Below are 13559 nucleotides of genomic sequence, written 5' to 3' on the forward strand. Positions count from 1 at the left end.
GGAGGCAGACCCTGTTTCCAGACTCTGTGCTCAGGCTGTGACTCTGCTCGGGGACGGTTGGACACCCAGAGCGGGTGTTGGAGCTGATGCGGAGCAGCCGGAGCAGAAGCGCTGCGGGACTGTGGCGCGATGATCCAGGCAAGGCGCAGGTCGGCTGCGATGACGCGGAGCCTGTGGCGGTCGTGAAGGAGCCATGTCAGCCCTGGGATGAAGTGGTTTTCTACAGGGAAGGAACCGCTGCCTCCGCTCCCAGGGTAGGAGGTGAGGGGCAGGAGCTGACGGCCGCCCCGGGGTGCAGGGGGTGTCTCTGCAGAGTGTGTTCTCGCAGGAGGAGACGGCCCCTGGTCGTGATAATCTCTCTTCTGTGTTGTTCTGGCACAGCACAGGGCTCTACAAAAGCTGATTTCTCTTAGCCTAAGCTAAACCCTGCAGTGTTTATGCCGCACTACTATGTGCGCAGAAAGAGGAGGGGAAAAGGAAAACCTTTTGAGAAATATGTCTATAAATAGCAATTTAGCTTGACAACCCCATCCATCCCCAAAAAAGTCAAGAGAACAACAAATACCGTCCCTTTGCTAGGGATACTTTCTGCTGAGGGGCATTTTTCGGAGCTGTCTCTTGTGCAGATGAGTTATGGGGATGCAGAGGAAGGTGTGGTCTGGGAGCGAGGCCCTTCCAGCCCTCGGGGCTTCTGCCCAGCCCGTGCCCGTAACAGGATTTTTCCCACTTCCAGCACTGCAAAGAGGCAAATCGGTGCAAATATGCAGCTTGCTGACTACAGCGCATGGTGCCGAGCCACACCTTTAAAAAAAAAAAAAAAAAAGAAATAAAAGGGATTTCCAGATTATTAGATTTGAAAGATTATAGCAGCTAATTGGGTTCTGCATAGGCTGGCTGCCCGGGCAGGAAAGCCGTCTGTCTGCCGGGGCGGGTGGCCGGTCAGGCAACTGGTCATTCCCACCCTTCTGCACCCTATTAAAAGGGCTGTATCTTTACATCACGCCACCCTTCCCGATTGCAAGGAGGTGGCAATAGGTACCTTGCTCTCAGCAGAGCTGAGCCCTGAGCAAACCCTGGGTAAGCACCCTGGAAAGGAGACCGGGGTTGGTCTGGCTTAGGTTAGAAATGGATTATATCCTCAATAACGCTGCAAACTCAGTCCCGGTGTAGGAGAGGTGTATGGGAGAGGTCCCCCATGAGGGTGATAGGGAAAGCCGAAGTGTGAGCCCTGACGGGCAAACTGGAGTCGGGGATGTCTTTACTCAGCACCACAGCTGGCTCAGAGGCGCTGGGGAAAGCTCCAAGCCTTGAGAAGCAAGGGATGAGAAACGCAGAGTAGGGAACGATGGAAATGAGACAAAGTCATCACTTCCCAAAACCTTCACAGTGAAGGAAACACCTCCCACTGTCTGGAGGATCCATGGGAATATTATAATATTTGTTCCAAAAACATGACTGGGTGGATACAGAATTACTGACGCAGACACAAGCAGCTAATTGAATTCATACGTAGAAGCCCTGGACACCATATGGCCTCAATAAAACGTGGGTCCGTAGCTGTTTCTTAGCAGATGGTTATTCATTTTCATAATCTTAAATCAAAAGATCATTTTTATATCTGGAGATCAAAGGCGCTTAATGTCTCCTTGGTCGAGGTTTATAAAACGCAACCTCTGTCCTCTGTTTTGGCATTATGTGCGAGGCAGACGGGGGCTTTCCCCTGAAACCTTTGCAGAGGCTCCGGGCAGCCACATCTGGGCAGCAGCTGCAGATGTTTGCAGCTCTTCAGGGCTGGGACTTTATTTTCATTATACAGACGTACAGTTTATAAAATCAGAAGGGACAGTTGTAATGAGCTTGTGTGGCCATTTATATTTCCCCAGATTATTGGGATATAGGCCATGGGAATATTTCCTGATGAAATGATTCTTTTTCCCTTAGAAAAAAAAAGAAAAATGCTCAAAGCACCGTCTGACCTCTCAGGTCCCCCGCACAGCCCCACAAAGCGGTTGTGCGAGGCCAAGGCCGTACGTGCTCTGGCATCCCTGCGGGAGAGGAACCCACGGAGGTGCAAAGCGCCTCCCGGACTCCTCTTGGGCTGCGCGCAGGAGGGTGGGCGAGCGCTCGCCTCCCAGGCTGCACGTCAGCGCTGCTCCGCCGGCAGCCGGAGAAGGGGGCGAGGTGTGGAAAGTACTTCCACACCCACCAGAAAAAAAAACCCCTCTCGGATAGACGTGATCTTTGCCACCTAAGAATGAAAGGTGTGTGGTTACTCAGAGCACCCGTAAGTACAGGTTGCAACAAACTGAGTCCTGTTCGCAAACCCCATTTTCACAGCGGCTACCTGCTCGCTGCTGCGCCGTTCTCATCGGCGTGAAGGTGTAACCGAAACGCACCTCCTCTCCTGCGAACCCACGCTGCCGGGGTGCTCTTTGCACTTCAAACGCTGCTGCGCGCGGTTAATATTTGCGCCACGATCAGCAGGCATCTCGGGGCGCGAGCGCTCCCCTGCCATCGCGCGGGTTTTGCCTGCCAGCCTCGCCGCCTCGGCTGCAATATGGAAATGATCCTCCCCAGCAGACAGCAGAGTCCCACCTCGGTTCCCATTCACCTGGAGATGAAAGTGCTCTGGCTGCCAGTGTAGGCGGGGCAAAACTATTTAAAAACCTCATTAGAGAAAGTATTTGGGGAAGACAGCAACACCCTCAGTTGTGGTTTGCTCCAGGACTTCTCAGCCAGATCACTTCTGATACACAGGGAAGGGCACTATGAGAGACATTCCTGTCAACTAGTTCCTTTCCTAGGGATGCCTTGGGTGTACTTTGCCTTTTGCTCTGTCCCGGTGGGCTGTATTTTCGGTGTAAATATGGGCACGTTCCCCTCCAGGTGGTTTTTAGGTGAGGAGCCCGACTGCAGCATGGCATCAGGGCGGCCGCCCGGTGCGGAGCGGTCCTGTTTCGCGCCAGAGGAACGCAGTCAGCAAAACTGCGCGTAATCTTGATTAGGCACAAATCCACTGTGAATATTTCCTATTCCGTTTAATTCCCGTTCGTGCTTATTTCAGCTGAATTTGCAGCAGGAGTAATGCCCAAGCCACATCTGGCTCGTGATGCACATGGGATCAGACCGGGAGTTTGGGAGGAGGTGGATCTGGATTCAGAGGTCTGACTTCTTATTTAGAAAATGACTGGTTATGTTCTCTCACGGCTGCTCCAGACTACCCTGGAGCTTAATGGTATTCACTTCCAAGTGTTTTCTAAGTCTGCCTGACTAGGAAACAATCCCGTGGGTATGGTTTATCATCTGGCCTGTTACGAAGGAGCCCGTGCACCTGCATCTCCCCTACTGCCTGCGTTTTCTTTGCATCCCGTTTATTCAAAGGGGTCAAATGTTCGTTAACTCCTAGCGAGTTAGAGTGCGGAGAAGCCCTTTTCTTCTCCCAGCATCATCAGCCATCCACACACCTTAAGCAGCCCCGGTTAACCGGGACAACTGCAGCCCTCAGCCAGCCGTGGGGACATCACGCAAGCCTACAAGGACCTGACTGGGCTAAGCACGTCCACACGCAGTACATGGGCTTGTTCCGCCTTATCTCCAGCCACGGGAGCTGATGGTGTCCCTGCAGAAGTTCAGCTGGGTTCCTCGTGGCACTGCTTGAGCTCTCTGCCAGTTTTTGTCCCGGCCAGCTTCCTGTGCCGAACTGCGGCAGTCTTCACCTCTGCCAGGAGCGCTGACAAACAGCCTTTGCTCTACCGCTGCTGCTGCTAACGATGTTTACGGTTTGAACCGGGTCCCCCTGAACCGATCAACGGGCACGGTATATGCCATGAGCACGCGGCTAGCACAGACCTTGTCCAACGGGCTCAAGGTTTGGCGGTCAGGGTTTAACTCCTCCGTGTCCTGACATGAACTGCAGAAGCAACATACTCCCGGCCTCTTCTTCTGCCTGTTCTGGCTTTATTTTTTTTTTTTTTTTGGGGGGGTGGTAATTTTTTAAATCCAGTTAGCAAGTTCAGAATACTTCTTGTGTTAATATTTGACTCAGACGTGACACAGTTTGGCCCTGTAGCTGTTGTTACCTGCATCCTCCAGAAAGAAGACAATCTCCCCAGCCCCGGTGGTTTTGATTCCTGCTGGGGTATGTGGATGCCAGCGGAAAAATAAATAATGCTGTCGTTAAAAGCTGTGGTATTTTCCAAGTCGCAGATCTAAAGGCACCCTACTTTCTTTGCTTTGCATACTTGCAGAGCACCATCCTCTCTGCTTTTCAGATATGAAAGCCGAAGCAGAGAGACATCTGATGAGGCTTCATCGCTGACTCACTGTTTGATGTTAGGCAGAAGGAGGAATGTGATCAGATACCATTGTGCAAAGCATCCACCAGACAACGCTGTCACTCGGGGGGTGGGGGCGAGAAGCGACTGCCGCTCCTGTGCCGGCTGGGCTGGTGGCCCCGTCCCGCACCCCCGCGCCATCCCCTGCCCCACCTGAGCTCCACAGAGGCCGCACAGCCCAGGGACAGCAGCAGGGGCACGAGTGACGTCCTCACCTTGGAAATGGCTCTTACGCCATGTACGGCCGGGGTCTTGGGGCTGTGGTCCGTGCTGGCAGGGTCGGGCTGTGACCGGGTGCGCGGCCGGGGGGGTGTACGTGGCCGTGCACGCCCGGAGGTCTTTCTCACGAGATGGTGCAACCAGCCGGCGGGGAACTGGTTACACAGCGTGCGCTCCTTGGCTGCCTGGGTTTGGCTGGCGGCGCGAGGCAGGGCAGGATGTCACCGCCGGGAAGCCGGCGCGTTTTATTAAACTGAGTATCAAAGGGGGCTAAAGTCTCTTATTAGGAATTGTAATGTCCACAAGTTTTTGCCACTTCCAAATAGTTTCCACCTACATATTCCTCCCACTGCTACGCTGGATTGCTGGCAAACATCTCCGCTCAAAGAGGGGAATGGCTTTCATTTGAATAGTCCTCGGGCAAGTTTCGCTGAGCGGTGCCAGCGTCATACCCACAGCTCTCACGTGCCCGGCAGCGATCCGGGGCAGCGCCCGCGGGGGGCCCTTCGCTTGCCCGGCACACCCCAGAGACAGCAGCTCTCGCCTGGCTCTCCCAGTGTTTTGTCCAAGCAGACTCCATGGTAGCCTAAACCCATGTAATTAAGCAGAGATGGGTGCACGTACGGGCAATAATAAATCTCGACTTATTCTAACTTGCGGACGATTCCTTTCATCACGGCCGTGAGCGCGGCCAGCTGTGCTATTGAGATAGTGAGTCACACGCGCACGCAGCTGAAACCACCAGACTTCACGCTAAATTCAAGCTTTTGCAACTACCTCCAGGCTACCAGAAGGACGAGGCAGAGCCCCGGTGGGGGACAAACCCTTCCTGTTAAGTCCCACAGTGCCCCTTTCGGGATCCTGCCTTCAGCTGAGGGGTGCGGGGTCTCCTACATGTGCCCGAGACAGTGTGCTTGAGAAATCAGACACGCAGCTCTCCTGGGAGCTGCTGATCCTGAGCGCTCCAGGCTTGATATGTCCTACGTTGACCAAGATGCTGCAGTACCGCAGCCCACAGGCTGCAGCGAGGCGGTGGGCGTTGGATGGAGGTACCGTCCTGCATGGCTGACAGCACCCTGCTGCCCACCGAGGACCTTCGCGGCCATCCCAGAGGCTGGAGAGCCGCCTGGCTGGGAAGAAGAGCCACCATGTTTACCGAGCACAGGCTGGGCAAGGCACGCACCCCGCTCCCCTGGCTCTCTTAGAGACGGTTTGGCTACCACAGAAACTCTTCCTTCTGCAAAAAGTAATGGGTATTAATTATGGAGGCCTCGAGGGCGCCCGCCAGATGCTGAGGGCTACCTGTGTGCAGGCAGCGCCTCCGGCACGCCGTAACCCCCGCGTCCAGCCGGGGCATGGCTGTTCTTTCACCTCCGGTGCCAGAAACCTGAAACGAGATTGCTGGAAATGAGAGAGAGGGAGAGTCAGCGATTTGATTACAGGCCACAGGCACATGCCTGGCCTTCATGGATATATTAAGTAAGAGACATTTTAAAACAAAACCACCCTCAGTAACCTTATCGTAAGCTTGAATCCACAACCCATCTGTTAACTCCCAGTGCTGCCCACATAGTCTCCGATCAGACGTCGATGCCAGGGATTTTCGGAACGTTTACCCCCCAAATCGCCGCGGTCGGAAGGGGACAGCGGTGGGGAAGGGGCAGGTCCTGGGGCTCGCCCTCCCCCCCCCCCCCCAGCCTGCCCTCAGCACTGGTCGGACCACCTCCCAAACCCTCCCCTTTTACTGCCTCTGTAAATAACTGCAAATCCCCCTTGGACACGAGCTGCCGCTGTCCTGTGACTCTCAGCCCTTCGCTCAGGAGACCTGCTGCTCAACAAACGGCTTTAGAAAAATTAAGCTTTTTTAAACATTTTGCTACTGCCTCAATCATATGTTGCAAAGGAACCCTCCACGAAGAAATAATTCGGCAAACAAAATCAAGAAGGCAAATTGATGATTGCATCAGCTCTAGCTTGTGAAAACTGATCCCCAGGAAAATGTAATTCAACTCTCCAGCAATCTAACTCGATGCCCAAGAATGTAATAACTTCATTTGGATCCTCTTTTTAGGGGGACTCCTAAATCCTTGGCAACGTCCCTTAAGGTCATGAGTAAATCCTGATATGGAGAATTGTTTGGCAAGCACGAGAACAGTAAAAGGGCTAAATAATTGGGGATTACCTCTGACCCTGATTTGTAGCTCACCACCCACTGCAGGAATGTACCGAATATCTGAAAGAGCATGCAGGAGTCAGCCAATTCATGGGCATGAAACTGTCCACGTACACTGGGAGTCTGAACTTAAAATGCAGAGCAGGTTGGCCCCGAACCTCATTTTTCACTAGCAATCAGCTGCAGCAAGCTCTAATTATTTCTGTTGCCTCGGACAGAGGGTCAGTGATGGGAGGGATTAAAAACTGTATGTATTTTTTCCCCCCTTTGTTTGTAAAATAACAGCTTGGCTCTTCAGGGCAGAGAGAGAAAGACCCCTCTGATTCAGTCCCCGTTATTTAGGCTGCTTACTTTCCCCTGAACTGCGGAAAGGGACAAACACATCAGTTTCATCTTTTCTGATGGTTATTGCTGAATTTGTTCAGTGCCTGTATGGAAGACAATCTCTGCTTTGAGAAGTCCGTGGGCTGGAGCTGTGATCCTGCCCCCATTTAAACCCAGCTCTTCATTTTCAGTCCCTAAGTCCTCTCCTCTGCGGTAGTTTGGGTCTGCAGCAACACGGCAGACCCTCAACATCGGTGACCAGTTCATGGCCATAAACACCAGGTTCACAGGCTCAGACATGAAATACCAAGAAGACCAGATCGAGTGGGACAACCGAAGCATCTGCTTTTGGGGAGCTCCATGCTGCTGACCCAGTGCTGCATTGTTTATGCTGGAGATGCAGCTGGGACCTTGTAAAGAGGATTTTTTTTGGTTTTTACAAACCTTGCATTTACAGCTAGCAGATTTCTGTGAGGCCCTGACCTCCCTTAGGATTCCTCCTGGTAATGACATGCACCTTCAGCTGGGGTGAGCCTTAAAAGGTCTGTCTCCATCGCACGCATAAAAATCTCTGTGCTCTCACGTAATACCTCCTGACCTCAGATTCCTCCCGAGGTGGAGTGGACCAGGACTCTCCGAGGCGATAGCAGAGGCTCTGTGCTGGAGTTCTGCTATTACCTTATCTCGGCAAATGTGCCTTTTATCTGATGAGCTTGCCTCTACTTGTTCAGCATTCATCAGGGGAAAAAAAAAAAAAAAATGACCAAAGCCCTTCAAGAGGAGGTTTGCTTTGGCAGGTACACACCATTACCATCCTGCTCAGTGCTTCGCGACCACCAGTATCCAACAATTGCTTTGCAAAAGCATGAAAACCTCCTCAACTCCAGTGCCATACTGCCCTTAGAGTGACTCAGGGGTTATTTTATCCCACCTCTCTCGAGTTCTGAGGCAGCAGATTCAATCCGGGGCTGTGCTTATGCCTCTTTTGGGGGGTTATTTTTGGGGGGTGGGTATTTTTTGTATTCGAGGAGGTGGGTAAGCAGCCTCTAAGCCTGTAGCTGAGCGGGTAAAAGCGTTTCAACCCATTCTGCCAAGCTGCGATGGTGTGTATCCCCTCCCCAACTCCTGTCTCCCCATCTCCGCGATCCCGTCGGGGACACCGGACTCATCCGACACGTGTCGACCCGGCCGTGGGAACCGGAGCATCCCTCCGCCCCGGGGTGGGGGGTGGGGGACCACACCGCGCCGCCACCAGGTCCCCTCCGGTTCTCAGCACAACCCGGTGCGCTCCCGCCTCCCCCCCGGGCACGTTGCACGGCGGCGGCAGCGCTACCGACACGTGAGGCTCATGTGATGGAGGGAGGGAAGAGGAGAGGGAGAAGGGGGGGTGGGGGGGAAGCCCGTCCCGCCCGCCCCGTCGGCCGCCAGACGTGCCGGTAGTCACAGGGTAACGCACGTCGCTCCCGTCCACCCACTCGCCCGCATTTAACCCGGCCCCGTCGCCGCCCCGCCGCTCCTTCAGCCCGGGGAAGAGACGCGGGATGAACAACCCGCCTTGAGCTCGGGGGTCCGGTTTCCCCCCCTTTTTACCCCTTTTCCCCTCCCCTTCCCAACCCTGCCGCGCTTCGGTGGAGGGTTCCCGCACCTTTTTTCCAGCCGCTATGGAGCGCATCCCCAGCGCGCAACCCCCGCCCGTCTGCCTGGGCAAGATGCCCGCCCTGGAGAGCGGAGACCTGCCGGGGTAAGCGGCGGCGGAGGGGGCTCGGGAGGGAGGAGGATGAGGATGAGGAGGATGAGGAGGATGAGGAGGAGCGGCTTCTCCCCGGGGGTAACTCCGCTGCTTTGCTTGTCGCCCCTGCAGGCTGGACTTCGCCCACGTGTACCAAGTTTACAAGCCCAGGAGAGGGTTAAAGAGAAGCGAGGACAATAAGGTAAATCGTGGAGGGTGGGTGAGTGGGTGGGGGGGAGAAGGAAAGTTTTCCCGGCGGAGGGGCTTCTCCCTGCGGGTGGCCCCGTTATTTGGGGAGTTGGGGGGGGAGGGACGGGGACGACCCAGAGGGAAGGGAGAGGGAGCGATGGCCGCGCTGCCCCCGCGGAGCGCTGACCCACCGCTGCCTCGGCAGGAGACCTACAAGCTGCCCCACCGCCTCATCGAGAAGAAGAGGCGCGACAGGATCAACGAGTGCATCGCCCAGCTGAAGGACCTGCTGCCTGAGCACCTCAAGCTGACGGTACGCACCACCGCCCGCGCTCTGCCTCGTTTCAGTAGGGATTCGGGGGGTTTTGTTGGGTGTTTTTTTCCTTCCCCCCCCGCTTTTTCTTTTCTTTGCTCCCCCTTGTGCTCCCTGCCCCGCGGCGGGCTCAGGAGCGCATCCCAAACTTTCCCGGGAGCGGAGTCCCTGAGTGGCTTGGTGAGATGAGGGACTCGCCCCCCTCTGCCCCCCCCCCAGCCGGGTCCCCCTGGGCTAAGGTCACAATGCCAGCAGGGGCAGCAGAACTGATAAATAAAATACTTCTCTTTGAGCTATGCGGCAGGACTGAAAATCCCCGTAAGAGTCCCCGATAGCCTTTTCTGCAGCCTGCTTTGAAATTTGTTTTCAGGGAATGCTGTGGTTCGTAGTCCTGTGCTGTGTGGGATCAAGGCTCTGCCTTTGAGCCTTTTCTCCAAACTGCGTCGGTGCTTCCGCTGTTACTTGGCAAACGTTGGCAGCCCCGCCAGGCTCCTGCGTGCGTGGCCGACCCCGCGGCAGACGCCAACCTGTCCCTTTGCTTTCAGACTCTCGGTCACCTGGAGAAGGCTGTGGTTCTCGAGCTCACCTTGAAGCATGTGAAAGCCCTGACCAATCTCATTGAGCAGCAGCAGCAGAAAATAATTGCTTTGCAGAATGGTTTACAAGCGGGTGAGTATTCAAATCGTGTCGTGTGAGAACCTGCGTGCGCTTGATGGACTTTCTCTCCGAGTCTTTGAAATGCAGTTGTGACACTTCGTTCCTGAGGAGGGAGGGGGCAGGAGTCCTTGCCTTTAATCGCCGTTGTTTTCTCTCATTTTGCTTGTGAGCTTTCGCAAAAAAAAGATGTGTTTCTCAATGTGGTCGATGTAGAGTGCCCTGTGGAGGTGTTCTGAAATTAAATTGGATTTTAAGTAGTTTTATTTAAAGCCCAGGTTTGCTGTGAGGTTCTTTCCAAAGCCGTTTGAATCTTTCCATTTGTGTTCATGAGCTTTGGATCAAACCCAGTACTGTTTGTTTGTTTGTTTTCTGAAAATACATGTAAATCTGTTTTTTATACGCACCTTTTTTAGGTCTCTTTGTAAAATGGGCTGGCCTGTGTTCTGCAGGCAGAGAGGGGACCCGGTGCATCAGCTTATCATATTTTAGATGTACTTCCTCCTTCTGTTTTCACATGTGGCACTCACGTGAATCTGATAAAGTAAAATTTAGTTTTTCTGAAGAGCCTTCCACTGCTCTGACAGCCACAGGGAGTGCAATAGAGCTTTAAGCTGAAGCAAAACCGCCCGAGGTTGGCGGAGCTGCTGGGGGTAGACGTGAGCCAGGAGGTCTCTGCCCGGAGGTGGAAGGCGAGGAGCTGACTGCCTTCCCTGGGGTGTTCCCCGCAGAAGGCACCGGCTTGACTCACTCCTTCGCTCCGTCCTTCAGCACCTGTTGAAGGTGGCGTATACGGTAAATACAGAACTAAAAAAAAAAAGTTTAGAGTTATTATGTAAAAGCGGACAGAGGGATGTTGAAATAAAAATGCACGCTTAAGCAGAAATCAGGGGAATGTCTGCAAAATTCCAGTTGCCCATGGAGTTCACCTCTCCAGCTGGGCTGTAACCAAAGTTTGGTATTGCCTCCAGTCCCCCTCGAAGATGGTAACGGAACTATTTAGCACATTGTTAATTTTTAATTTCTTTCTGTTAATGTTTCCTCAGGTGACCTGTCATCAAGAAACCTCGACTCCAGCCAGGAAATGTTTCGATCCGGTTTCCAGATGTGTGCCAAGGAAATGCTGCAATACCTGGCGAAGCACGAGAACGGCAAGGACCTGAAGTCGTCCCAGCTGGTCAGCCATCTGCACCGAATGGCCTCCGAGGTGCTCCAGGGAGGAGCCGGCCGCAAGCCCGGAGACATCCCTCCTAAAATGGTGGACTTGAAAGAGAAACCCGTCTCCTTGACCAAAGCGGCAGAGGGCCACGGGAAAAACTGCGTGCCCGTGATCCAGAGGACATTTGCTCACTCCAGTGGGGAGCAGAGCGGCAGCGACACGGACACGGACAGCGGGTATGGGGGAGAGCTGGAGAAAAGTGACTCCAAATCTGAACAGCAGTATTTCAAAAAGGATACCGAACTCAAGTACGCCGTCCAGGAGAGAATAAGCTCTATTAAGCAGGAGACTGAGGACCCGCCGGCCAAAAGGAGCAGGTTGGAGTCGCCAGAGGCTGAGGGCCCTTTCGGCAGCGACATGATGGGCTCCTCCAGCGGCTTCCTGGGCCCCCACGCGCACCAGCCCCCCCTGTGCCTGCCTTTCTATTTGATCCCACCATCCGCAACAGCCTATCTGCCCATGCTGGAGAAGTGCTGGTACCCGGCATCCGTACCCGTCCTGTACCCCAGCCTCCCGGCCTCCGCCGCAGCGCTGACGGGCTTCATGAACCCCGATAAAATCTCCCCACCTCTGCTGATGCCCCAGAGACTCCCTTCTCCTGTCCCGGCCCATTCCCCTATCGACTCCTCGGCTCTGCTTCAGGCTTTGAAGCAGATTCCTCCTTTGAACTTGGAAACCAAAGACTAAGCGCAGTGTGACTTTTTTTTTTTTTTTTTTTTAGTTTGAGACTGTTTTATATATTGGCTGGACTGAGGTGTGGGGATAAGGTTCACTGCGCGTAGAAAGTTAAATCCCCTTTTCTCTGACTTGTCAGGTAGCTTGGAGAAGGATGAAGGATGCACCCAGGTTAGCGATTCAGAACTACTTCCAAAAGAAAAAAACAAACAAACAAAAAAAAACACCAAAAAAGGTTTTTCTGCTTTATCCCTTACCTTCCTCCCTCTCCACGTCTACAGAACAACCGTTGACTTGGTCAGCTGCGACTATATTGCAAAGCTGTGAAAAAATAGTCCATTAGGCAAACTTGGCTTTAGGGTCTGTGACTATAAAAATACGGTACTTCTCATAAGGGCTTTTAAGGCAACGGCCCCACTGCCCGTAGTTTGAGCTGAACTGATTTCAGTGCCCCATCAGTCGCCGGTGTCCAAGCGACGGGCGCGGTGGTGGTGGCAATGCCACCGACAGCGATAGGAGGAGCAGAGCAGTGGTCATGCACAGTCAGGTAGACTTAAGACGGGTTTCTCTCCACACCTTTGCTGATATATATATATATATATTTTTTAAGAAATAAAACGTAGATGCTGCTTGGAAGCTTTACATGGCGTACATCTAATAAATAAATTAACACGCGCCCCTTCCTGTAACTTGAGCTGCTAGTTTGGGCAGGGTAGGGGAGAAAATACCCCGAGGATCACTTTGCGTGTCGCACCTGACTCCAGGCCTCTCTCCCGCTGCCGCTGGGCGCTTTCGCCGGGTCTAGTCCGTGGGAAACCCCAATGGTTTTGGGAGCGCTGGCGGCGGGGGCCCAGCCGGTGACGTCCTGGCGCGTGGCGAGTCGAGAGCTTCGTGCAAGAGGGAGCAATTCAGCCGGAGCCGACGGCACGGTGCCCGCTGAATATGCCCCTGTCAGTGCCTTTGAAAAATGACAAGGCTGGGATTTTCAAAGGAGTCTAATCCCGGTGGGGTTTGAGCGTCTGAATTCCGTAGTCTCCTTGGCAAACCCTGGCCCACATTACTGTATTAAATAAAGAGGGTTCGGGTGCTGACACTTGTCCCATTAAACGGCGAGGGTCTTTCTCCGCAGAGGAACACCGTGTCCAATTTGGCTCTTTTTTTAATGAAAAAAAAAAAAGAAAACTTCACTGCAAAATGCAGTGCTGGGTTTTGGTTTTTTTTTTTTCCTTATTGGTTTTGAGAACTCGTGTCCAGAAACCCCGTTGTATGGATTTTCATTTCGCCCTCCCATTGCACCAGCTGTTGAGATGCACTATGCTTGATTGCAGATTGTGTTCTAACGTTTATTTTGTTGTTGGTTTTTGTTTTTTTTGGTATACAGTTGTTGCCTTTATTTGTAAAATCCTGTTATAAATATATATATTATATAAATATATTAAAAGGTAAAGCGTTTCAGATGTCTATTATTTGTATAACTACTTGAGCATAAAGAAGTGAGAAATATGAATGTATTCTTGTTTTTGGGTTGTCTTTTTTTTTTTTGAAGAGAAGAATTTTTTTGTTTTTCTCTAGGGAGAGGTACAGTGTTTATATTTTGGAGCCTTCTTCAAGGTGGGATATTGTACATATTTTTATCTTGAGTAAATGTTAAGTAGTTGTTTAAAAATACTTAATAAAATAATTCTTTTCCTGTGGAAGATAAGGGTTTGCCTCCTGTGCTTGTAAATATT

General features: G+C 52.8%; 1 protein-coding gene across 1 annotated transcript; it reads left to right on the plus strand.

Moving 5' to 3' along the window:
• Positions 1 to 8507: 8507 nt before the first annotated feature.
• BHLHE40 (basic helix-loop-helix family member e40) lies at positions 8508 to 13281 on the plus strand. The gene is made up of 5 exons (XM_082487484.1): positions 8508 to 8791; positions 8912 to 8981; positions 9174 to 9281; positions 9827 to 9950; positions 10982 to 13281. The coding sequence occupies exons 1-5, from the start codon at positions 8712 to 8714 to the stop codon at positions 11839 to 11841; spliced, it is 1242 nt and encodes a 413-aa protein (XP_082343610.1). The 5' UTR covers positions 8508 to 8711; the 3' UTR covers positions 11842 to 13281.
• The last annotated feature ends 278 nt before the right edge of the window (positions 13282 to 13559 follow it).

Source organism: Vanellus vanellus (assembly GCF_965231255.1).
Source record: "Vanellus vanellus genome assembly, chromosome: 9".
Lineage (NCBI taxonomy): Eukaryota > Metazoa > Chordata > Aves > Charadriiformes > Charadriidae > Vanellus > Vanellus vanellus.